The 24,756-nt window shown below is 58.3% G+C and overlaps 4 gene segments (V, D, J or C); all 4 read right to left on the bottom strand.

The window, feature by feature from the left end:
* Positions 1-12,306: 12,306 nt before the first annotated feature.
* On the bottom strand, positions 12,307-14,110 carry LOC132348103 (immunoglobulin lambda constant 6-like). The segment is given in 2 exon segments: positions 12,307-12,626; positions 14,050-14,110. Coding segments are annotated over 2 exon segments (381 nt in total).
* Positions 14,111-15,486: 1,376 nt separating this feature from the next.
* On the bottom strand, positions 15,487-17,417 carry LOC132348102 (Ig lambda chain C region-like). The segment is given in 2 exon segments: positions 15,487-15,933; positions 17,357-17,417. Coding segments are annotated over 2 exon segments (381 nt in total).
* A 1,382-nt stretch (positions 17,418-18,799) lies between these two features.
* Positions 18,800-20,730, bottom strand: LOC132348098 (Ig lambda chain C region-like). The segment is given in 2 exon segments: positions 18,800-19,246; positions 20,670-20,730. Coding segments are annotated over 2 exon segments (381 nt in total).
* A 1,509-nt stretch (positions 20,731-22,239) lies between these two features.
* Positions 22,240-22,783, bottom strand: LOC132348097 (Ig lambda chain C region-like). The segment is given in 2 exon segments: positions 22,240-22,559; positions 22,720-22,783. Coding segments are annotated over 2 exon segments (384 nt in total).
* Between the last annotated feature and the right edge of the window lie 1,973 nt (positions 22,784-24,756).

Below are 24,756 nucleotides of genomic sequence, written 5' to 3'. Positions count from 1 at the left end.
CCGGCCCACAGCAGCCTTTCCGTCCTCCTTAGGGATCCCGTTTGGGGTCTGGCCAAGGCTTCCTCCCTCCTCCTGGGACGGTCAGGAGACCCCACCACGTTCCCAGGAGGCCAGGCCCTGGGCGGGCAGGGATTGCCCATCCTGGTGAGGACCGGAGGGGGATCCAGACTCTGGTGCCCAGCACAGCCCGGGCACAGAGGATGCTCAGTGGATGCCAGCCCTGACGTGAGATGTCCCTAGGCCGGGTGTGAGGAGCAGAAGGGACCTGGGGGGTTTGATGTGGCCACAGGAAGAGAGTGTCATCCTAACCTGTGTGGAAACACACACATGGCAGTGCCCTGGTGGGTCGTGCTGACCATTAGCTACTCTGTCCCTGGAGTGGACACAGGGCGTCTGATGACCCAGCCCCTCCCCTGGCCCCTGTCCTGGTTGCCCCAGACATTCTCCCTGATTCCTCCCAGTTTCCCTCGGGACAAGGGCTGCCCAGAGGATCTGTCCCTTGCAGGTTTCCACACATGCGGATCTATCACTGGGTGGGAAATGGTGTCAGGGTCACACTCAGGCCTCTCATGGGCTGGTATGGTGTGAGCTCACACCAGGGCTCCAGTCAAGGCCCACAGGGCTCAGGAGCCCCATGGTGACCCCCTAGGGGTGGCCCTTGGTGAGGCTGCTGCCCCCATCCTGCGCCTCTGTCAGGGGACTCAATGGCGCTGCCCAGTGTCAGCTGACCACAAAGCCTGGTGCTGGCCTTGAGCCCCACATTTTAACTTATTATAAGGAGAGTCATTCAGTCATTCAGCAAACAGTTTCCCTGCGCTCAGATGACCAAAATTTATCGTCCACACTGGGACATTTCTGGGAGTGGAAGGAGCGCTATTAATAATCTTGTAGTATAGTCTGAAGTCAGGGAGCCTGATTCTTCCAGTTCCGTTTTTCTTTCTTAAGATTGTTTTGGCTATTCGGGGTCTTTTGTGTTTCCATACAAATTGTAAACTTTTTTGTTCTAATTCTGTGAAAAAATGCCATTGGTAATTTGATAGGGATTGCATTGAATCTGTAGATTACTTTAGGTAGTGTAGTCATTTTGACAATATTGATTCTTCCAATCCAAGAACATGGTATATCTCTCCATCTGTGTCATCTTTGATTTCTTTCATCAGTATCTTATAGTTTTTTGAGTATAGGTCTTTTGCCTCCTTAGGTAGGTTTATTCCTAGGTATTTTATTCTCTTTGATGTGATGGTAAATGGAATTGTTTCCTTAATTTCTCTTTCTGATCTTTTGTTGTTAGTGTATAGGAATGCAAGAGATTTCTGTGTATTAATTTTGTATCCTGCAACTTTACCAAATTCATTGATGAGCTTTAGTAGTTTTCTGGTAGAATCTTTAGGATTTTCTATGTATAGTATCATGTCATCTGCAAACAGTGACAATTTTACTTCTTTTCCAATTTGGATTCCTTTTATTTCTTTTCCTTCTCTGCCATGGCTAGGACTTCCAATACATTTTAAATAAAAGTGGAGAGAGTGGACATCCTTGTCTTGTTCCTGATCTTAGAGGAAATGCTTTCAGTTTTTCACCATTGAGAATGATGTCTGCTGTGGGTTTGTCACCTATATGTAGAATCTAAAAAAATGGTACAAATGAACCTATTTACAAAACAGAAATAGAGTCACAGATGTAGAAAACAAACTTATGGTTACCAGGGGGTAAGGGAGGGGGAAGGATAAATTGAGAGATTAGGATTGACATATACACACTACTATATATAAAATAGATAACTGATAAGAACCTACTCTATAGCACAGGAACTCTACTCAATACTCTGTAATGACCTACATGGGAATAGAATCTAAAAACGAGTAGATATATGTATATGTATAACTGCTGTAGCAGAAGCTTGTTGAGGCACCCCCTTTATGTTAGCCCTTATTCAGCCCTTATTCTTTCTGCCTGTTCAACCTGTCTCCTACAGATGTTTTTTTCCCCTTTCTTGCTTAATTGCACTCTGAAAATGATTGCCCTCTAGCTAAAGTTGTACTCTGCACCTGATGTTTACTTCTCCAAGATGACACTCCCTAAGACTCCTTTCCTTTGGGACCATTCTTTATTCCAGAAAAGTGAGGGGATGATAACCTCGAGGACCACCAGAACCTGTTCCGGAACCACCGGACGCCAGCCCTAATGATCTCAATGTCTCCAGGAGGAAAGAAGAATGCAAGACTACGTCAGTCCCGATCCTTTTCTACAGCTCTGTTTTCCACCCTGAAACTATAAGACCCCTTCCTATTTCCCAGGAAGGGGTTCAGAGTCTTGAGAGCGTTAGCCCGCTGTGGCCCCCTTTGCCTGGCAAAGTAATAAAGCTGCTCTTTTCTACTCCTCCAAAGCTCTGTCTCCGCGTTTCTATCCAGCACTGGTGAACAGAGGCCAGAGCTTCAGCAACGTAACTGATTCACTTTGCTGTACAGCAGAAACTAACACAACATTGTAAATCAACTGTACTTCAATAAAAATTAATTAAAAAAATAACCACACCAAGACATGGGCATGAACTGGAAACATCAGTGAAACCTAGGAGGCAGGTCACCCCCTGGACCCCTCCCTGGGCCTGGTGTTCTGGGGGAGGCTGTCACTGGGGGACTCCTGGCCAAACAGGATTAGGTTTGCTGTGATCTCAGGTGACCAACTGGCTTTTCAGAAAAACAGGTCCAAAGACTGGCCCTGCCAGGACCAACTACCCTCTGTCACATCACTGCGTTTGTGTCCGTGAGACCGGTGTGCAGTCCCTCCAGGTGACCATACAGAAGCGGGGGTTCTCTGGCCACCCCGAGGGAGTGCGTCCCCTCGAAGCCTCACAAAGTCTCCTGCACAGCAGTGTTTAGCTTGGCCCATGGATGCCGGTGGGGGATGCTTCTGTGTGTGCAGCCAGGGACCCTGGCAACCTGACCCGTTCCTCCCACCCGTCCTGCTCAGGAGCTGCAGGGAGGAGGCTGACGCCTCATCACGGGCACAGGTGGGCTGGGGACGCAGGATCTGACCAGGAGGAGGACAGCACGCTCTGAGAGATGTAGACATCACCTTGCTGTGTCCTGTGTCACTGAACCAGCGGGTGTGGCAGCAGACAGCTGACTGCTCCGCGGACACCCCTGGAAGCTGTATTTTCAAAGCGGCTGGAAACCTGGGTTTAGACCTTTGTGTTGGGAGTGAGGGTCTGTATCCAGAGAGACACAGGCCGGGGCAGAGCCCCTTGCAACCACTGCGGCACTCTGGTGAACACTGTGGGGTGAAGGACAAGGGTGTCCCCCTGCCCAGACCTGGCCAGGCTGCGCTCTCTTGGTGGCTTTGCAGGTCTCACAGTGGGCCAGGAGAATCACCCAGCTCAGCTCAGTAGAAGCTCCTGGGCCACCCCCAGGGCCCCAGTAGTCACCTCCCCTCCCCTCCCCCAGGGCCCCAGCAGTCACCTCCCCTCCCCTCCCCCAGGGCCCCTCTGCCCTCCCTGCCCGAGGCTATTCCAGGCTCTGCTGTGAAGGAAGCCACAACCCCCGTCCCCCATCAGTCACCTCCCCCAGCCTTGGCCTCCCACAAGGAAGCCCTGGACGGAGGGCGCTGCCCAGGGTCGCACAGCAGGCAGGGCAGGGCCAGGCCAAGCCCCCTCCCCTGACCTGACACTCTTTTTTATTCCACAAAGAGTCAGCCCAGCATGGACACCCGCCCCCGCAGCCGGTGCCCTGGGGCCACCAGTCCGCAGGGGCTGTCCCGGCTCTGAGCTGAGCAGGGCAGGCCCGGTGCGTCCCTCATGGTCAGTGTCCCCTCTGTGAAGTGGGCAGTGGCAGCCCTGATGGGGACTTCAAGGCTCCCTGAGGGGCTGTGATGAGCCTGGAGGCGTGCCCAGTGCCGGCTGCTGGGGGATCCGCCACTTGGGGCCGGGCAGTGGATGAAATCTTATCCCAAGTGTGCGGGGAGATGCTCCCTGGGTGGAAAGCTGACCTGGGGGCTTGAGGACATGGTGGGGTCAGCGGTGGGCTCTATGGCTGTCCCCCCAGCGCATGAGCTGTTCCAGGGAAAGTGGTCCTGTCTCCTTGCTCCCAGCACTGGCCCACAGCACTGCTCACTGACAGTTTGCTGAATGAATGAGTGAGTGAATGAATGAATGACATGTCTCGCAGGGCTGAGGAGCCGTGGAAAGAGCTGGGGGTGGGGGGACAGGTCAGCCAACAGCTCACCCTGTGACCTTGGGCAGGTCCCCCAACCCCCATCCTGCTGACAGAGCCTCAGTTCTCTTCTCTGTGAAACGGGCTCACAAAACCTGCCCTGCTTTGCTGTATGGACTCAGAGGGTCCATGAACACCCTCCTGCCTGCCCCTACCTGCACCGAGTCAGTATAGATTGAGGAGCCAGGGTCCCCCACCCCACGGAGCCTTAGGATGCCTCTGATGTCCAGAGGCTGCGGGGTCGTGTGCTCAGCACCGTCTCCCGGCCAGCACAGCACAGCCTCCTCGGGAAGCGGGGGGGTGACCTCATGAGGGGGGCCCGGGTGCCCACCGTGTGTGTGGCCCTGAGCACCTGTGGCTGCCAGAGGCTGCCTCAGCTCTGGAACCTCTGTCTCCTCATCCATGAGGTGAGGGGGTGTTAGCACCCACCTCCTGGGCTGGTCTGGGGGAGTTAGAACACGATCCACAGGCAGTACCCACCTGGGGCTCTGTCCTTGTGGCAGAGAGATGACAGACACCTGCAGCAGAGCCGGGGACAATTAGTCCATAACCAGGCAGAGCTGGGGATGGTCAGTCCCACAATTGGGCAGAGTTGGGGACAATTCTGCAGTAAGTTGACAGCAGTCATCAAGAGGCTCCTGATGCCCGCCCAGCACCCAGCTGACCGTCTGAGGCACTGAGGGGGGTGCAGCCCCTGCCCTCAGGGCACCTACCTTCTGGAGCGAGGTCAGAGCCCTGGTCAGGCTGGGAGATTGGATGGATAAAGAAACAGGAGCCCCTTTTTTTTTTAATTAAAAAAAATTTTATTTTATATCGGAGTACAGTTGATTAACAATGTTGTGTTAGTTTCAGGTGTACAGCAAAGTGATTCAGTTATACATATACATGTATCTATTCTTTTTCAAATTCTTTTCCCATTTAGGTTGTTACAGAATACTGAGCAGAATTCCCTGTGCTCTACAGTAAGTCCTTGTTGGCGATCTATTTCAAATATAGCAGTGTGTACATGTCAATCCCAAACTCCCAATCTATCCCTCCCCTCCTCCCCCCCTCGCCCCCCATAACCATAAGTTCGTTCTCTAAGTCTGTGAGTCTGTTTCTGTTTTGTAAATAAGTTCGTTTGTATCACTTTTTTTAGATGCTGCGTATGTGATATCGTATGATATTTATCTTTCTCTGTCTGACTTAACTCCACTTAGTATGATAATCTCCAGGTCCATCCATGTTGCTGCAAATGGCATGATTTCATCCTTTTTAATGGCTGAGTCATATTCCACGAGCCCTTTCTAGATGCAGCCAGTTTCTAGCTCCCGTGGACAGAGAAGGAAGGGCATCCAGGCCGCCGGCTCCTTGGCGCCTGATGACAACACAGCACAAATGGGGGAGGGGAGGAGAGAGGAGAGGAAAGAGGACCCAGGAGAGGGGATTTGGGGGCTGAGTTTCAAGAGAGAAAAAATGGGGTGTGGTTCTCAAATCCACTCAGAGGCCGACAGTGGGGAGGACAGAGAGGGGATGGTTGGATTGGGCCCCTTGGAGGTCACTGGTACTTAGCAGTGCAGGGAAAGATGGGGTGATGACAGGAAGGGAGGGCGACGTGGAGCCCCCAGAGATGTGCTGTAAGGGGCTGGAGGGAGGAGGGTGTGGCTGGAGAGAACGTGGCCCCCAAGTCGGGTCATGGGTGGGAGACAGGTCCAGAGGGACCGGAGGGGGTGACAGGAAAGTGGGTTGGCCTCGATGTGCCATCCTTGAGGGTCAGAGCGTGGGTGCACGGCTGCCAGGAGGGGCAGCCTGGGTGAGCCAGACGGCTTACCCTGGAGTGACCGAGTGCCTTGGAAGCCACTGGGGGTGCCTGCTAACTGAGTGAGGTCACAGTCAGAGGCCTTGCCGGAGTGCCCCGTGTCGTGGGCTCAGGGGGGTGGGTTCACACTCGGTGGCCCTACTGCTTTTATATGAGGAAGTACAATCCTCAGGAGTTTGTCAGGTCACAGAGGCCATCCTCGAGTCTGGGCACCTCATTACCTCCGGGTTATTTCTTTCCCCAGGATCATGTCTGTGGGCCTATAATGGCCATCGGGAGGGAAATTGTGAGCTGCTGAGGCTTGAAAGCTGGTGCGGGGCCCCAGAGACGGCCTTCCAGCTCTGTGACCGCTGGCCTGGGTGTCTGGGTCCTCCGTTACTGCTATATCGGGACCAGGCAGGGCCAGGACTGGTCCCAGCTGGGGCAGGGCTTGCTCGGGCACTTGGGAAACAGCAGCTACTTGGCAGCCAGTGGTCTGAGACCTGGAAGGGGTTGGGTCACTCGTGGGCTGGTAGTGATTCCAGCCCCAGTGTCAACTGCAGGGAAGGGGACTGGAGTGGGATGCGGTTACAGTGACCGCAGGGAAGTGGGGTGTCTCTGAGGTTTCACAGAGGGGCTGGGACATCTGAGGGGTGAAGCATCCCCACGGCTGACAGCCCAGTAGCTGCTCCCCAGTAGGGCGTCCGTCCATCATGGGGCCTGAGGTTCCCAGAATTCAGGGCCCCTCTGCCGGATGCCCCTCTTCACACCCCCCAGGAGTGGTGGTGAAGTCTCACATCCCGGAGGAAGTGGGGACCCCAAAGGTTCTTGGCGGGAAAAGGCAGAGGCAGACACAGGGGCCCCAGCGGGGGAGAGGGGGAGCTGGCCTGCTGCTCTGGGGGGTCGGGGGAGGGCTGTCCTGGCCTCTGAGCTCCTGCTGTGCTCAGCACTGGGCCCCCTTCCCTGGACCCCAGACCCACAGCTCCTCGGACAGCAACCCCTGACTGAAGATGTCGTGACAGTTCCTGCATCTTTAGGGAAGCCTCTGGGACCAGGGAGTGGGAGTGGGGGGTTGGGCCTGGGAAGCCACCTGCTGGGGACTGATCCTCCTGGTGTTGGGGCAACCAAGGGTGAGCCCTGCGGTGACCCTCCCTGGGAGCCTGGACTGAGGTGGGGTCTTCAGAAAGAGGCGACCCTCTCTCGGCCCCTCCCCCAGTGCCCTGACCCTGATTTCTGACCCAGAGCATGAGGAAGCCAGCCACTCTGACCTAAGGCCCCTGTCCCCCATGGTCCCTCATGGGCCCCAGCAACTCTGTCCCCTTAGGCCGTGGGTCCCAGGGAGGGGGACCTGATTCAGGTGGGCTCGGAGCTCCCCAGGGAGGAGGCTGGATGAATCAGGAGAGCCCGGCCAGGGTGGGCAGGGCACTGGGGGCGGCTGGGAACCTGGGGGCAGGAGCTGAGCTCTGGGGTCGGGTGGGCGGCTGGGGTTCAGTCCTGCCGTGACCGTGGGCAGGTCACTCAGGGTCTCTGGGCCTTGTGTCTCCATCCGTAGGGCATGTATCGTTATAGGATCTTCCTCCGAGGGAGGTTTGATGACTGACAGGTAAGGCCTGGAGAGCATTTAGCTGGGGCCGGAGGGAAGCAGTGCCCCGGAGCTGAAGCTAACATCAGGCGCCTCCTGTGAGCCCAGGAGGAGAAGGGGCCACAGGAAGCCAGGGAGGAAGGAGGGGGAGCCTGGGCTGGGAGGCCCCCAGGAGTGGCCCAGCCCAGGGACCAGGCAGGACACAGAGGGAGAGGAACATGGGCAAAAGTCCCCGAGGCCTCGGGGATCTGGGAACTGGAGCTGTAGTCAGATGAATAAGGCCCCAAGTTGTCCACGTCCTAATCCCCAGATCCTGTGAGTACGTCCCTTATGGGGCGACAGGGTTTTTGCAGATGTGATGGAGTTAAGGGCCTTGAAATGCAGAGATTATCCTAGATTATCTGGGTGCCCCCATGAAGGGTCTTTAGAAGGGAATGAGGGAGGCAGGAGGGTGAGAGTGAGGGGACGGGGTGTGGCGATGGGGACAGAGGTCAGGGGGCAAGGGAGAGAGGTTAGAAGCTGCTGTGGCTTTGAAGCGGGAGGGGGGAACCTGAGCCGAGGACTGTGGCTCCTCTAGAGGCTGGAAACGGCCTCTGGGAGGAGTTTGGCCCTGAGACACCTCAAATTCAGCCTGTAGGACTCATTTTGGACTTCTGCCCCCCGACCTGTAAGAATAAATGTTGTTTAAAGCTTCTGAGTTTGGGTGATTCATTATAGCCGCTAATGCAGGAGCTGAGGGACAGAGTCACCCACCGCCATGGCCCACCCCTCTAACTCCCAAGTGCAGTGGGATCTCCACAGCCCAGGGTCCCTGCATGAAGGGCTCGGGCGGGGTTGGGGCTGGGTCTCTCGCCACACCCCTCATCGTCAGAGTGGCTGGAGCCCCCAGACCCCAGGGGCCTCGCAGAGACACCAAGTCCCTCCACGGGACGGGGCTCTCCCACTGACAGCACGACGGAAGGGAGGAGGCGTCCAGTGGACAAGCCCCAGGAAGGTGGCACGTGCCTTTCTGGCACAGACCTGAGAGAGCGCCCCTCGCCTCTTTGCTCCCACCTGGCAGAGCTGGGCTGTGAGTGGGGGGCAGCTTGGGGGTCCCAGGACACCCAAGAGGGCCTCAGGCAGCGGTGGGAGAGGCCTTGTATGTGTGGTGTGTGCAGGATGGTGGTCCACCCTGGGTCCAGGGGCAGGAGCTTTCCTGGCTACACCCCCGGGAGCCAAATCAGGGGACTGTTACTATGTAACTACACTATGTACAGTGACCGTACTATGTACAGTTACTATGTAACCCCCCAGAGATGGTAACCTGGTTGTACTGCAGACAGGAACACAGAGGGCTCCCCATGCAGGGGCAGCTGTTCCACCTGGTGGTCATCACCATGTCATGAGGCTGCCAGGCGATCACCTGTGTGTGTGTCAGAGCCCGGTTCCCATCAACGCTGAGGCCTCGGGTAAAACATGTCCCCACTTTTAACCGTGGTACAAGACACCTGGCTTCAGCGCTGAGACACCAGTTTCCCTCCAGCAAAGGCTTTGTTGAATCTCAGAGATTCTGAGGCACCTATTCCCTCCTCGCATTGGCTCCTGGGGAGCTCAGAGCTGATCTTTGTCACGTGCCGAGCTTCCAGGCAGGGCTTTTGTGGGACAGTTTCCTTCCTAGCTTCCTCCTACTCCTCTTGCAGCCCTGCACCTGCCGTCGGGCGAAGAACTGAGATGGACCCCAGATTTAAGAGCCCATGAAGCCAATGTTGCTGGAGTGTCCTGGCCCCCATGGGTGGTCCAGCCCTAGGGAGTGACAGGGAGGGTGAGGGGGGGCAGGAGCTGAGCTGGGCAGCCAGGGAGGAGGGCATCCTGTGGGCAGGGCCAGGAGCAGAGGGGGTCCAGGCCAGGGCAGGAAAGACAGGACGTGGGTTGGGGGGCGGTCTAGGGCGTCCCCACCAGGGCAGGGAGGGAGGGCTCATCTGGAGGTCATCAGCCATGGGCAGCTCCGGCCAGGAAGGTGGCAGGGGGTGGGCACGGCCCTGTGCTGGAGGAGGAGTGGGAGGAAGGAGAAGGCAGATGGGTGATGTGTCCTGGCTGGTTTCCTGGGAGATGCCCCCACCCAGGAGACTGTGAGCCTCTCCCCTTAGTTACTTTCTCACTGGTGCCTAGGATTCCCCACCCCACCCAGAATTCTTCAGAGGTTGCAAACTAAATATGAGAAAAAAAAAAGAAATGAGCAGAGAGCATGATTTCTGAATAACAATGAGGACATTTTATTGCAAGTTGTTTGGTGCAGGAAGAGGGCTGCGGTGGGCCCAGGCTGGGCACGGGGAGACCCTACCGGATCCTGTTGGGAGAATCTCTATGCCCTAATTTCTTTTTTTAACCATGCTGTGTGGCATGCGGGATCTTAGTTCCCCGACCAGGAATGGAACCTGTGCCCCCTGCAGTGGAAGCGTGGAGTCTTAACCACTAGACCCACTGGGAAGTCCTGGATGCCCTAATCGTGGGAGCTCTGGGCACCCTCTTTGGCCCCTGACCCTTCAGGTTCACACGTCCTCATAACTTGACCTCCTGCCCTGTGCTCCCTGCTGCTGCCGACACCAGCTGTGCTGTGACCTCTCATCCTTCCTGGGGCATCTGTCTGCCTGAAGATCCCCTCCCCCCAGACCCTCTCCCCACGTCCTCATACAGCATGTCCATCCATCCATCGTATTGGTGTCAGGTCTCTGCCCTTTTGGGGAGGGGGTTTCTTGCCTCATAGTCTCAGACTGTAAAGAATCCAGGGAAGCAGTTCAGATATTATCCTGGAGGCAGGAGAGTGGGGGAGAGGGCCTGAGGGCCGGCAGTGGGTGAGGTCCACACAAGAATAGCAAGTGTAGGGAAGCTGCAGAGGTGGGCTCTCCTGGGTCCTGCTGCCCTGATCCCCTGCTCTGGAATATTCTCTGGGCTTTTCTGGGTGAGAGTGAAACTATCCCTCAAGGGATGAGGAATCAAGAGGAGAAGGTCCCCGGGAGAGACCTCAGGGTCACAGTGGCAGGGAACAAGAGGGTCACTGAGACCATCCCATCTTGTCCCCAACCAGGGTCTAAGAACAGTGAACAGACTAAAAAGGTGAGGATTACAGGCCCCAGAGCAATTCAGACCCCAGCCCCAGACAGGACAGAGAAAACAGAAAAATCTACCCAATTGTCACTCCTGACCCCAAGAAGATGGAAAGGGGGAGACTCACCCAGGATGGTCAGCTGGGTCCACACAGCACACAGTGACACAGCCTCGAACATAAACCCACCTGTCAACCACCCAGCCCTTAACCCAGGCCCAACTGCAGCTGCACTGAGGCTCCAGGACCACCCCTGTGGTCATGGGGGCTAGTCTGGCCTCGAGGAGGGAAGGGGAAACCCCTCTAATCCTGCAACTTCGCCCCAGGGAAGCGGGGCTCCATCCATCCCCAGTTGCGGGAGGGGCAGGAGGGATGTCTGGGTGTCACATCACATCCCAGGGAATTTCCTTTCTGGAGAGCAGCTCGAGGGGGGCGTCATGGTGGGAGGGTGAGGAGTCTCTTTAGCACCCTGAGGGGTTGGAGCTGTGGCCTCTGCAGAGTGAGGCCGCGGGGCATTCTGGGGGCTCCATTTCCTTAGAGGCATTCCAACAGGGCCATGTTTGTAGTAACTTGTGTGTGTGTGTGCAATTAAAGGTGCAGCTATGAGATCCTATGTTAGCACCTAGGACAGTCATCTGGGAGGGTCTCTGATCCCATTCTGAGCCCCTAAAGAAGTGTACAGTTCACAGACGAACCCACAGCACCTTCCTAGAACCTGATTCCGGACCTCAAGCTCATGGGACCCATCGACCACCATGGACACTTAGACATGAGGAAGTTGCGGTGGAGTCAGTGGTGGACTGACTTCTAAGGGGTCAGAGAGAGAAAGGCTGACCTTGGCCCTGGGGCCTTGAATGGAGGCAGGACCCACCTGACACAAGTGGGAGGAGGGATACCAGGGGGAGTGTGGGATGAGTGACCAGGGTCAGGGACTGGAGGTTCCTGTGAGTGTGACAGTGAGGGCCTGGGGGAGGGGCAGAAGGCAGTGTCCCTGGGGAGGTGGGAATAGGAGGGGCCCTAAGGATGGGAGTAGGAGGGGGTGCAGTGGGGGTGACTCTAGGACGAGGTCATGGGGAATTACCAGGGTGAGTTTTAAACCAAAGGACACATGGAATCAGTGGGTCATCATCAATGGACAGAAGGACACTTGAGGGGGAACACAATCCAGAATGTGATGCTGAGGGTTCCAGGGAAAGGAGCTGAGGTATTGTCCCGGGGGCCCTGGCAACCAAACAGCGTGTGACCAGGACAATCAGATGTGGAGGTGGTCCACACGGAGGAGGAAACATGGAAGAGCGTGGGGAAGGTGGACAGACTTCGATTCCTGCAGCGACCCAATTCCCTGTTCTCGAATGTTCTCTGGGAGGGTTTCGGGGTGACAGTGAAACCACCCCTTGTGAAATCCCCAAGACCCATCCTCTATCTTGATTTCCGGAAGGATAAGAGGATTTTGTTCACCTTTGAGGATGGTTGAGTTCAGGACACCAAATGCAGAAAGAAAAATGAGCAGAGAGCACGACTTCTGAATGACAATGAGGACATTTTATTGAGAGTTGATTGGGTGCAGGAGGGAGGGCTGGGGGGAGCAAGGTGGGTGGGTAGACCCTCCAGAGGTCCTGTGGCTCCAGTCCCCTGAGGGTGGGGGGACCAGGACCTAAGAGCACTCGGAGGGTGACACTGTCTTCCCCACGGTGGTCACCTCGTGCGTGACCTGGCAGGTGACGCTGTCGTAAGATTTCCACTCGCTGGCCGTCAGGGTCAGGTAGCTGCTGGCCGCGAACTTGTTGTTGCTCTGTTTCGAGGGCTGGCTGGTCTCCACGCCCCTGGTGATGGTGGTGCCGTCTGCCTTCGAGGCCACCTTCACGCTGCCCGGGTAGAAGTCATTGATGAGACACACCAGGGTGGCCTTGTTGGCGCTGAGCTCCTCAGTGGAGGGAGCAAACAGAGTGACCGAGGGCGCGGACTTTGGCTGACCTGCAAAGTGGGGGAGAGACGGGAGGTGACTGGGGCATCTTCCATCGCGGGAGCCCCTGGCCTCAGGAGAAGCGGGCACAGGTGCCCAAAGCCCAGTGCATGGGTCCCAGGCGGGCCCTTGCTCCCCCGAGGTCAGGCAGCCATGGCTGGGGTCGCTCACCTTCTGTCGGGGGATCCTCAGTGCCCGACTCCTGGGAGTTCGGGGCTCCCTTGCAAGTCTCCATCTCTTGCTCAGGCTCCCACCTCCCATAAACCACATCCCACCCTCTGTTCCCTGGTGCTGCCTGGCGTCCACCCTGAGGTCCCCTCTTTCCTCTGGGTGTCTGTCCATCCTGGGCATCTGTCTGTCTGAGATCTTCCCCTGGTTCTTGTCCGGTGTCCTCACACAGGCTGTCTGTCTGTCCCCCGTTCAGGCTCTCTTCCCTTTCAGGGCGGGGGTTTGCTGCCCACAGTCCCCCTGACGCCAGCCTCACAGCCCCCAACCCTCTAGGGCTGCCACAGAGACCACAGAGACCCCTCTAGGGCTGCCAGGGTGGAGGGAGCGTCAGCCCCGGGGCTGGGGTCCAGGGAGTCCCACAAATGAGAGTTTCCATGTGGGTGAATGCTGTGTTCTGAGCCTCGGGCTGTGTCTGTTCTGAGGGGTCCCCTGACCTGTGAAGTCCCGCTGGGGATCTGTCTGTCCTAGGACATCTGTCTGCCTGGCCGGGTCAGTTCCTGTCACCTGTCCCTATGAGGAGTCCCCACCCTGGGCGTCTGAGCTAGGGGCTCACGTCCAGTGTGTAACTGGGTGAGGCGACCGTTAAGGCCCGAGTGTCCTGAGGTCTGTGCGGCCTGGGGTGTCCTGCTTGCTGGGAGAAGGATGGGGACCTAGCACCCTGAGGCCACCTTCTCAACGGGACACTCGTCCACCCTTCCCCCGTGTACTGTTGCCTCCTCCTCTCTCCAAGTCCCCTGGCTTTGGGGTCCCTCACTAGCCCCCATTTGGGTCCCTGAGCAGAAAGATCCCAGGATGACACCCATGCTCTGTCCAGCCCTTTCCAGTGTCCTTCCCACATCCCTGGACCCGGTGCCCCAGCCTGAGACCCCCCATTCCTTGGGCCTCAGCCCCTCCGTTCTCCTCAGACCCCGGGGATGGGCACCCTGAGGAGGGAGCTGAGATGCCAGCATCCAGAGAAGAAGGGCCTGGAGGGAAGGCTCGGGGTGGGCAGAGCGAGGGGTGGCAGGAGGGTCACTGAGCCCGTCCCCACCATGTCCACCAGTTTCTGTGAAGAACGACAGGCTTGGGGGGGATGGACAGCCTAGAAGGGTGAAGGTGACAGGCTCCAGAGAGTGAGACCCCAGCCCCAGACAGGAGGGAAAAGACAAGAAAATCTGCCCAAATTTCACTGTGGACCCTGAAGAGGAGGGGAAGGGGGAGACTCACCCAGGACGGTCAGCTTGGTCCCTCCGCCGAGCACAGCACACAGTGACACAGCCTCGAACATAAACCCTCCTGACACGCCCTCCACCCCCTGCCCAGGCCCACCTGCAGCTGCACAGAGGCCCCAGGGCCACCCTCCTTGTCATGGGGGCTGGTCTGGCCTCGGGGAGGATGAGGGGGGGACCCCACCCCACCAGCAACTTCACCCCTGGGAAGCGGAGCTCCATCCATCCCCAGTCATGGGAGGTGCAGGAGAGACATCTGGGTGTCACATCACATCCCAGGGAACTTCCTTTCTTGGAGGAGGCGGTGGCCCCTGGAGAGCAGCTTGGGGGGGTATTGTGGTGGCAGAATGAGTAGCCTGTTTACAGCCCGGAGGGGATGGAGATGTGCCCTCTGCAGATTGAGGCCCGGGACATTCTTGAGGCTCTACTCGTCCTAGAGGCACGTCCAACATGACCATGTTTGTAGTAAATTGCGTGTGTGTGTGTGTGTGAGTGTGTGTGTGCATCTAAAGGTGTAGCTATGAGATCCTACGTTAGCACTTAGGACAGTCGTCTGTGATGATCTCAGATCCCATTCTGAGCTCCTGAGGAAGTGCATCAGTTCACAGACGAACCCACGGCACCTTCCCAGAACCTGATTCTGGACCTCGAGCTCAAGGGGCCCATCGTCCACCATGGACACTTGGACATGGGGCACTTGTGGTGGAGTCAGTGGTGGGCTGGCTTCTAAAGGGTCAGAGAGAGAAAGGCTGGCCTCAGTCCCAGGGCCTTGAAGGCAGCTGGGACCCTCCTGACACAAGTGGAAGGAGGGCTACCTAGGGGGAGTGTGGGATGAGTGACCAGGGTCAGGGACTGAGGGTCCTGTGCGGAGTGTGACAGGAAAGCCTGGGGGAGGGGCACAGGGCCGTTTCCCTAGGGAGGTGGGAGCAAGAGGGGCCCTGAGGAGGGGGACGCTCTAGGATGAGGTCATGGGGAATTACCAGGGTGGGTTTTGAGCAAAAGGACACATGGAATCGGAGGGTCATCATATATAGGACCGACAGACTCTCGAGGGGGAACACAATCCAGAATGTGAGGCTGAGGGTTCCAGGGAAGGGAGCTGAGGTATTGTCCCGGGGGCCCTGGCAACCAACCAGTGTGTGACCAGGACAATCAGATGTGGACATGGCCCACACAGAGGAGGAAGCATGGAAGCCGGTGGGGAAGGTGGACAGACTTCCATTCCTGCAGCGACCCAATTCCCTGTTCTCGAATGTTCTCTGGGGGGAGGGGGGGTTCCTGGGTGACAGTGAAACCATCCCTCGCAAGAGTCCCAAGACTCCATCCTCTATCTTGATTTCTGAAAGGATAAGAGGATTTTGTTCACCTCTGAGGATGGTTGAGTTCAGGACACCAAATGCAGAAAGAAAAATGAGCGGAGAGCATGACTTCTGAATGACAATGAGGACATTTTATTGAGAGTTGATTGGGTGCAGGAGGGAGGGCTGGGGGGAGCAGGGTGGGTGGGTAGACCCTCCAGGGGTCCTGTGGCTCCGGTCCCCTGAGGGTGGGGGGACCAGGACCTAAGAGCACTCGGAGGGTGACACTGTCTTCTCCACGGTGGTCACCTCGTGCGTGACCTGGCAGGTGACGCTGTCGTAAGATTTCCACTCGCTGGCCGTCAGGGCCAGGTAGCTGCTGGCCGCATACTTGCTGTTGCTCTGTTTCGAGGGCTGGCTGGTCTCCACGCCCCTGGTGATGGTGGTGCCGCCTGCCTTCCAGACCACCGTCACGCTGCCCGGGTAGAAGTCATTGATGAGACACACCAGGGTGGCCTTGTTGGCGCTGAGCTCCTCAGTGGAGGGAGCAAACAGAGTGACCGTGGGCGCGGACTTTGGCTGACCTGCAAAGTGGGGGAGAGACGGGAGGTGACTGGGGCAGCGTCCATCGTGGGAACCCCTGACCTCAGGAGAAGTGGGCACGGGTGCCCAAAGTCCAGTGCATGGGTCCCAGGCGGGCCCTTGCTCCCCCGAGGTCAGGCAGCCATGGCTGGGGTCGCTCACCTTCTGTCGGGGGATCCTCAGTGCCCGACTCCTGGGAGTTCGGGGCTCCCTTGCAAGTCTCCATCTCTTGCTCAGGCTCCCACCTCCCATAAACCACATCCCACCCTCTGCTCCCTGGTGCTGCCTGGCGTCCACCCTGAGGTCCCCTCTTTCCTCTGGGTGTCTGTCCATCCTGGGCATCTGTCTGTCTGAGATCTTCCCCTGGTTCTTGTCCGGTGTCCTCACACAGGCCGTCTGTCTGTCCCCCGTTCAGGCTCTCTTCCCTTTCAGGGTGGGGGTTTGCTGCCCACAGTCCCCCTGACGCCAGCCTCACAGCCCCCAACCCTCTAGGGCTGCCACAGAGACCACAGAGACCCCTCTAGGGCTGCCAGGGTGGAGGGAGCGTCAGCCCCGGGGCTGGGGTCCAGGGAGTCCCACAAATGAGAGTTTCCATGTGGGTGAATGCTGTGTTCTGAGCCTCGGGCTGTGTCTGTTCTGAGGGGTCCCCTGACCTGTGAAGTCCCGCTGGGGATCTGTCTGTCCTAGGACATCTGTCTGCCTGGCCGGGTCAGTTCCTGTCACCTGTCCCTATGAGGAGTCCCCACCCTGGGCGTCTGAGCTAGGGGCTCACGTCCAGTGTGTAACTGGGTGAGGCGACCGTTAAGGCCCGAGTGTCCTGAGGTCTGTGCGGCCTGGGGTGTCCTGCTTGCTGGGAGAAGGATGGGGACCTAGCACCCTGAGGCCACCTTCTCAACGGGACACTCGTCCACCCTTCCCCCGTGTACTGTTCCCTCCTCCTCTCTCCAAGTCCCCTGGCTTTGGGGTCCCTCACTAGCCCCCATTTGGGTCCCTGAGCAGAAAGATCCCAGGATGACACCCATGCTCTGTCCAGCCCTTTCCAGTGTCCTTCCCACATCCCTGGACCCGGTGCCCCAGCCTGAGACCCCCCATTCCTTGGGCCTCAGCCCCTCCGTTCTCCTCAGACCCCGGGGATGGGCACCCTGAGGAGGGAGCTGAGATGCCAGCATCCAGAGAAGAAGGGCCTGGAGGGAAGGCTCGGGGTGGGCAGAGCGAGGGGTGGCAGGAGGGTCACTGAGCCCGTCCCCACCATGTCCACCAGTTTCTGTGAAGAACGACAGGCTTGGGGGGGATGGACAGCCTAGAAGGGTGAAGGTGACAGGCTCCAGAGAGTGAGACCCCAGCCCCAGACAGGAGGGAAAAGACAAGAAAATCTGCCCAAATTTCACTGTGGACCCTGAAGAGGAGGGGAAGGGGGAGACTCACCCAGGACGGTCAGCTTGGTCCCTCCGCCGAGCACAGCACACAGTGACACAGCCTCGAACATAAACCCTCCTGACACGCCCTCCACCCCCTGCCCAGGCCCACCTGCAGCTGCACAGAGGCCCCAGGGCCACCCTCCTTGTCATGGGGGCTGGTCTGGCCTCGGGGAGGATGAGGGGGGGACCCCACCCTACCAGCAACTTCACCCCTGGGAAGCGGAGCTCCATCCATCCCCAGTCATGGGAGGTGCAGGAGAGACATCTGGGTGTCACATCACATCCCAGGGAACTTCCTTTCTTGGAGGAGGCGGTGGCCCCTGGAGAGCAGCTTGGGGGGGTGTTGTGGTGGCAGAATGAGTAGCCTGTTTACAGCCCGGAGGGGATGGAGATGTGCCCTCTGCAGATTGAGGCCCGGGACATTCTTGAGGCTCTACTCGTCCTAGAGGCACATCCAACACGACCATGTTTGTAGTAACTTGCGTGTGTGTGTGTGTGTGTGTGTGTGTGTGTGTGTGCATCTAAAGGTGTAGCTATGAGATCCTACGTTAGCACTTAGGACAGTCGTCTGTGATGATCTCAGATCCCATTCTGAGCTCCTGAGGAAGTGCATCAGTTCACAGACGAACCCACGGCACCTTCCCAGAACCTGATTCTGGACCTCGAGCTCAAGGGGCCCATCGTCCACCATGGACACTTGGACATGGGGCACTTGTGGTGGAGTCAGTGGTGGGCTGACTTCTAAAGGGTCAGAGAGAGAAAGGCTGGCCTCAGTCCCAGGGCCTTGAAGGCAGCTGGGACCCTCCTGACACAAGTGGAAGGAGGGCTACCTAGGGGGAGTGTGGGATGAGTGACCAGGGTCAGGGACTGAGGGTCCTGTGCGGAGTGTGACAGGAAAGCCTGGGGGAGGGGCACAGGGCCGTTTCCCTAGGGAGGTGGGAGCAAGAGGGGCCCTGAGGAGGGGGACGCTCTAGGATGAGGTCATGGGGAATTACCAGGGTGGGTTTTGAGCAAAAGGACACATGGAATCGGAGGGTCACCATATATAGGACCGACAGACTCTCGAGGGGGAACACAATCCAGAATGTGAGGCTGAGGGTTCCAGGGAAGGGAGCTGAGGTATTGTCCCGGGGGCCCTGGCAACCAACCAGTGTGTGACCAGGACAATCAGATGTGGACATGGCCCACACAGAGGAGGAAGCATGGAAGCCGGTGGGGAAGGTGGACAGACTTCCATTCCTGCAGCGACCCAATTCCCTGTTCTCGAATGTTCTCTGGGGGGAGGGGGGGTTCCTGGGTGACAGTGAAACCATCCCTCGCAAGAGTCCCAAGACTCCATCCTCTATCTTGATTTCTGAAAGGATAAGAGGATTTTGTTCACCTCTGAGGATGGTTGAGTTCAGGACACCAAATGCAGAAAGAAAAATGAGCGGAGAGCATGACTTCTGAATGACAATGAGGACATTTTATTGAGAGTTGATTGGGTGCAGGAGGGAGGGCTGGGGGGAGCAGGGTGGGTGGGTAGACCCTCCAGGGGTCCTGTGGCTCCGGTCCCCTGAGGGTGGGGGGACCAGGACCTAAGAGCACTCGGAGGGTGACACTGTCTTCTCCACGGTGGTCACCTCGTGCGTGACCTGGCAGGTGACGCTGTCGTAAGATTTCCACTCGCTGGCCGTCAGGGCCAGGTAGCTGCTGGCCGCATACTTGCTGTTGCTCTGTTTCGAGGGCTGGCTGGTCTCCACGCCCCTGGTGATGGTGGTGCCGCCTGCCTTCCAGACCACCGTCACGCTGCCCGGGTAGAAGTCATTGATGAGACACACCAGGGTGGCCTTGTTGGCGCTGAGCTCCTCAGTGGAGGGAGCAAACAGAGTGACCGTGGGCGCGGACTTTGGCTGACCTGCAAAGTGGGGGAGAGACGGGAGGTGACTGGGGCAGCGTCCATCGTGGGAACCCCTGACCTCAGGAGAAGTGGGCACGGGTGCCCAAAGTCCAGTGCATGGGTCCCAGGCGGGCCCTTGCTCCCCCGAGGTCAGGCAGCCATGGCTGGGGTCGCTCACCTTCTGTCGGGGGATCCTCAGTGCCCGACTCCTGGGAGTTCGGGGCTCCCTTGCAAGTCTCCATCTCTTGCTCAGGCTCCCACCTCCCATAAACCACATCCCACCCTCTGCTCCCTGGTGCTGCCTGGCGTCCACCCTGAGGTCCCCTCTTTCCTCTGGGTGTCTGTCCATCCTGGGCATCTGTCTGTCTGAGATCTTCCCCTGGTTCTTGTCCGGTGTCCTCACACAGGCCGTCTGTCTGTCCCCCGTTCAGGCTCTCTTCCCTTTCAGGGTGGGGGTTTGCTGCCCACAGTCCCCCTGACGCCAGCCTCACAGCCCCCAACCCTCTAGGGCTGCCACAGAGACCACAGAGACCCCTCTAGGGCTGCCAGGGTGGAGGGAGCGTCAGCCCCGGGGCTGGGGTCCAGGGAGTCCCACAAATGAGAGTTTCCATGTGGGTGAATGCTGTGTTCTGAGCCTCGGGCTGTGTCTGTTCTGAGGGGTCCCCTGACCTGTGAAGCCCCGCTGGGGATCTGTCTGTCCTAGGACATCTGTCTGCCTGGCCGGGTCAGTTCCTGTCACCTGTCCCTATGAGGAGTCCCCACCCTGGGCGTCTGAGCTAGGGGCTCACGTCCAGTGTGTAACTGGGTGAGGCGACCGTTAAGGCCCGAGTGTCCTGAGGTCTGTGCGGCCTGGGGTGTCCTGCTTGCTGGGAGAAGGATGGGGACCTAGCACCCTGAGGCCACCTTCTCAATGGGACACTCGTCCACCCTTCCCCCGTGTACTGTTCCCTCCTCCTCTCTCCAAGTCCCCTGGCTTTGGGGTCCCTCACTAGCCCCCATTTGGGTCCCTGAGCAGAAAGATCCCAGGATGACACCCATGCTCTGTCCAGCCCTTTCCAGTGTCCTTCCCACATCCCTGGACCCGGTGCCCCAGCCTGAGACCCCCCATTCCTTGGGCCTCAGCCCCTCCGTTCTCCTCAGACCCCGGGGATGGGCACCCTGAGGAGGGAGCTGAGATGCCAGCATCCAGAGAAGAAGGGCCTGGAGGGAAGGCTCGGGGTGGGCAGAGCGAGGGGTGGCAGGAGGGTCACTGAGCCCGTCCCCACCATGTCCACCAGTTTCTGTGAAGAACGACAGGCTTGGGGGGGATGGACAGCCTAGAAGGGTGAAGGTGACAGGCTCCAGAGAGTGAGACCCCAGCCCCAGACAGGAGGGAAAAGACAAGAAAATCTGCCCAAATTTCACTGTGGACCCTGAAGAGGAGGGGAAGGGGGAGACTCACCCAGGACGGTCAGCTTGGTCCCTCCGCCGAGCACAGCACACAGTGACACAGCCTCGAACATAAACCCTCCTGACACGCCCTCCACCCCCTGCCCAGGCCCACCTGCAGCTGCACAGAGGCCCCAGGGCCACCCTCCTTGTCATGGGGGCTGGTCTGGCCTCGGGGAGGATGAGGGGGGGACCCCACCCTACCAGCAACTTCACCCCTGGGAAGCGGAGCTCCATCCATCCCCAGTCATGGGAGGTGCAGGAGAGACATCTGGGTGTCACATCACATCCCAGGGAACTTCCTTTCTTGGAGGAGGCGGTGGCCCCTGGAGAGCAGCTTGGGGGGGTGTTGTGGTGGCAGAATGAGTAGCCTGTTTACAGCCCGGAGGGGATGGAGATGTGCCCTCTGCAGATTGAGGCCCGGGACATTCTTGAGGCTCTACTCGTCCTAGAGGCACATCCAACACGACCATGTTTGTAGTAACTTGCGTGTGTGTGTGTGTGTGTGTGTGTGTGTGTGTGTGCATCTAAAGGTGTAGCTATGAGATCCTACGTTAGCACTTAGGACAGTCGTCTGTGATGATCTCAGATCCCATTCTGAGCTCCTGAGGAAGTGCATCAGTTCACAGACGAACCCACGGCACCTTCCCAGAACCTGATTCTGGACCTCGAGCTCAAGGGGCCCATCGTCCACCATGGACACTTGGACATGGGGCACTTGTGGTGGAGTCAGTGGTGGGCTGACTTCTAAAGGGTCAGAGAGAGAAAGGCTGGCCTCAGTCCCAGGGCCTTGAAGGCAGCTGGGACCCTCCTGACACAAGTGGAAGGAGGGCTACCTAGGGGGAGTGTGGGATGAGTGACCAGGGTCAGGGACTGAGGGTCCTGTGCGGAGTGTGACAGGAAAGCCTGGGGGAGGGGTACAGGGCCGTTTCCCTAGGGAGGTGGGAGCAAGAGGGGCCCTGAGGAGGGGGACGCTCTAGGATGAGGTCATGGGGAATTACCAGGGTGGGTTTTGAGCAAAAGGACACATGGAATCGGAGGGTCACCATATATAGGACCGACAGACTCTCGAGGGGGAACACAATCCAGAATGTGAGGCTGAGGGTTCCAGGGAAGGGAGCTGAGGTATTGTCCCGGGGGCCCTGGCAACCAACCAGTGTGTGACCAGGATAATCAGATGTGGACATGGCCCACACAGAGGAGGAAGCATGGAAGCCGGTGGGGAAGGTGGACAGACTTCCATTCCTGCAGCGACCCAATTCCCTGTTCTCGAATGTTCTCTGGGGGGAGGGGGGGTTCCTGGGTGACAGTGAAACCATCCCTCGCAAGAGTCCCAAGACTCCATCCTCTATCTTGATTTCTGAAAGGATAAGAGGATTTTGTTCACCTCTGAGGATGGTTGAGTTCAGGACACCAAATGCAGAAAGAAAAATGAGCGGAGAGCATGACTTCTGAATGACAATGAGGACATTTTATTGAGAGTTGATTGGGTGCAGGAGGGAGGGCTGGGGGGAGCAGGGTGGGTGGGTAGACCCTCCAGGGGTCCTGTGGCTCCGGTCCCCTGAGGGTGGGGGGACCAGGACCTAAGAGCACTCGGAGGGTGACACTGTCTTCTCCACGGTGGTCACCTCGTGCGTGACCTGGCAGGTGACGCTGTCGTAAGATTTCCACTCGCTGGCCGTCAGGGCCAGGTAGCTGCTGGCCGCATACTTGCTGTTGCTCTGTTTCGAGGGCTGGCTGGTCTCCACGCCCCTGGTGATGGTGGTGCCGCCTGCCTTCCAGACCACCGTCACGCTGCCCGGGTAGAAGTCATTGATGAGACACACCAGGGTGGCCTTGTTGGCGCTGAGCTCCTCAGTGGAGGGAGCAAACAGAGTGACCGTGGGCGCGGACTTTGGCTGACCTGCAAAGTGGGGGAGAGACGGGAGGTGACTGGGGCAGCGTCCATCGTGGGAACCCCTGACCTCAGGAGAAGTGGGCACGGGTGCCCAAAGTCCAGTGCATGGGTCCCAGGCGGGCCCTTGCTCCCCCGAGGTCAGGCAGCCATGGCTGGGGTCGCTCACCTTCTGTCGGGGGATCCTCAGTGCCCGACTCCTGGGAGTTCGGGGCTCCCTTGCAAGTCTCCATCTCTTGCTCAGGCTCCCACCTCCCATAAACCACATCCCACCCTCTGCTCCCTGGTGCTGCCTGGCGTCCACCCTGAGGTCCCCTCTTTCCTCTGGGTGTCTGTCCATCCTGGGCATCTGTCTGTCTGAGATCTTCCCCTGGTTCTTGTCCGGTGTCCTCACACAGGCCGTCTGTCTGTCCCCCGTTCAGGCTCTCTTCCCTTTCAGGGTGGGGGTTTGCTGCCCACAGTCCCCCTGACGCCAGCCTCACAGCCCCCAACCCTCTAGGGCTGCCACAGAGACCACAGAGACCCCTCTAGGGCTGCCAGGGTGGAGGGAGCGTCAGCCCCGGGGCTGGGGTCCAGGGAGTCCCACAAATGAGAGTTTCCATGTGGGTGAATGCTGTGTTCTGAGCCTCGGGCTGTGTCTGTTCTGAGGGGTCCCCTGACCTGTGAAGCCCCGCTGGGGATCTGTCTGTCCTAGGACATCTGTCTGCCTGGCCGGGTCAGTTCCTGTCACCTGTCCCTATGAGGAGTCCCCACCCTGGGCGTCTGAGCTAGGGGCTCACGTCCAGTGTGTAACTGGGTGAGGCGACCGTTAAGGCCCGAGTGTCCTGAGGTCTGTGCGGCCTGGGGTGTCCTGCTTGCTGGGAGAAGGATGGGGACCTAGCACCCTGAGGCCACCTTCTCAATGGGACACTCGTCCACCCTTCCCCCATGTACTGTTCCCTCCTCCTCTCTCCAAGTCCCCTGGCTTTGGGGTCCCTCACTAGCCCCCATTTGGGTCCCTGAGCAGAAAGATCCCAGGATGACACCCATGCTCTGTCCAGCCCTTTCCAGTGTCCTTCCCACATCCCTGGACCCGGTGCCCCAGCCTGAGACCCCCCATTCCTTGGGCCTCAGCCCCTCCGTTCTCCTCAGACCCCGGGGATGGGCACCCTGAGGAGGGAGCTGAGATGCCAGCATCCAGAGAAGAAGGGCCTGGAGGGAAGGCTCGGGGTGGGCAGAGCGAGGGGTGGCAGGAGGGTCACTGAGCCCGTCCCCACCATGTCCACCAGTTTCTGTGAAGAACGACAGGCTTGGGGGGGATGGACAGCCTAGAAGGGTGAAGGTGACAGGCTCCAGAGAGTGAGACCCCAGCCCCAGACAGGAGGGAAAAGACAAGAAAATCTGCCCAAATTTCACTGTGGACCCTGAAGAGGAGGGGAAGGGGGAGACTCACCCAGGACGGTCAGCTTGGTCCCTCCGCCGAGCACAGCACACAGTGACACAGCCTCGAACATAAACCCTCCTGACACGCCCTCCACCCCCTGCCCAGGCCCACCTGCAGCTGCACAGAGGCCCCAGGGCCACCCTCCTTGTCATGGGGGCTGGTCTGGCCTCGGGGAGGATGAGGGGGGGACCCCACCCTACCAGCAACTTCACCCCTGGGAAGCGGAGCTCCATCCATCCCCAGTCATGGGAGGTGCAGGAGAGACATCTGGGTGTCACATCACATCCCAGGGAACTTCCTTTCTTGGAGGAGGCGGTGGCCCCTGGAGAGCAGCTTGGAGGGGTGTTGTGGTGGCAGAATGAGTAGCCTGTTTACAGCCCGGAGGGGATGGAGATGTGCCCTCTGCAGATTGAGGCCCGGGACATTCTTGAGGCTCTACTCGTCCTAGAGGCACATCCAACACGACCATGTTTGTAGTAACTTGCGTGTGTGTGTGTGTGTGTGTGTGTGTGTGTGTGTGCATCTAAAGGTGTAGCTATGAGATCCTACGTTAGCACTTAGGACAGTCGTCTGTGATGATCTCAGATCCCATTCTGAGCTCCTGAGGAAGTGCATCAGTTCACAGACGAACCCACGGCACCTTCCCAGAACCTGATTCTGGACCTCGAGCTCAAGGGGCCCATCGTCCACCATGGACACTTGGACATGGGGCACTTGTGGTGGAGTCAGTGGTGGGCTGACTTCTAAAGGGTCAGAGAGAGAAAGGCTGGCCTCAGTCCCAGG

This window comes from Balaenoptera ricei, chromosome 14, assembly GCF_028023285.1.
Source record: "Balaenoptera ricei isolate mBalRic1 chromosome 14, mBalRic1.hap2, whole genome shotgun sequence".
Classification (NCBI taxonomy): Eukaryota; Metazoa; Chordata; class Mammalia; order Artiodactyla; family Balaenopteridae; genus Balaenoptera; species Balaenoptera ricei.
This window is presented reverse-complemented; position numbering and strand designations above follow the sequence as displayed.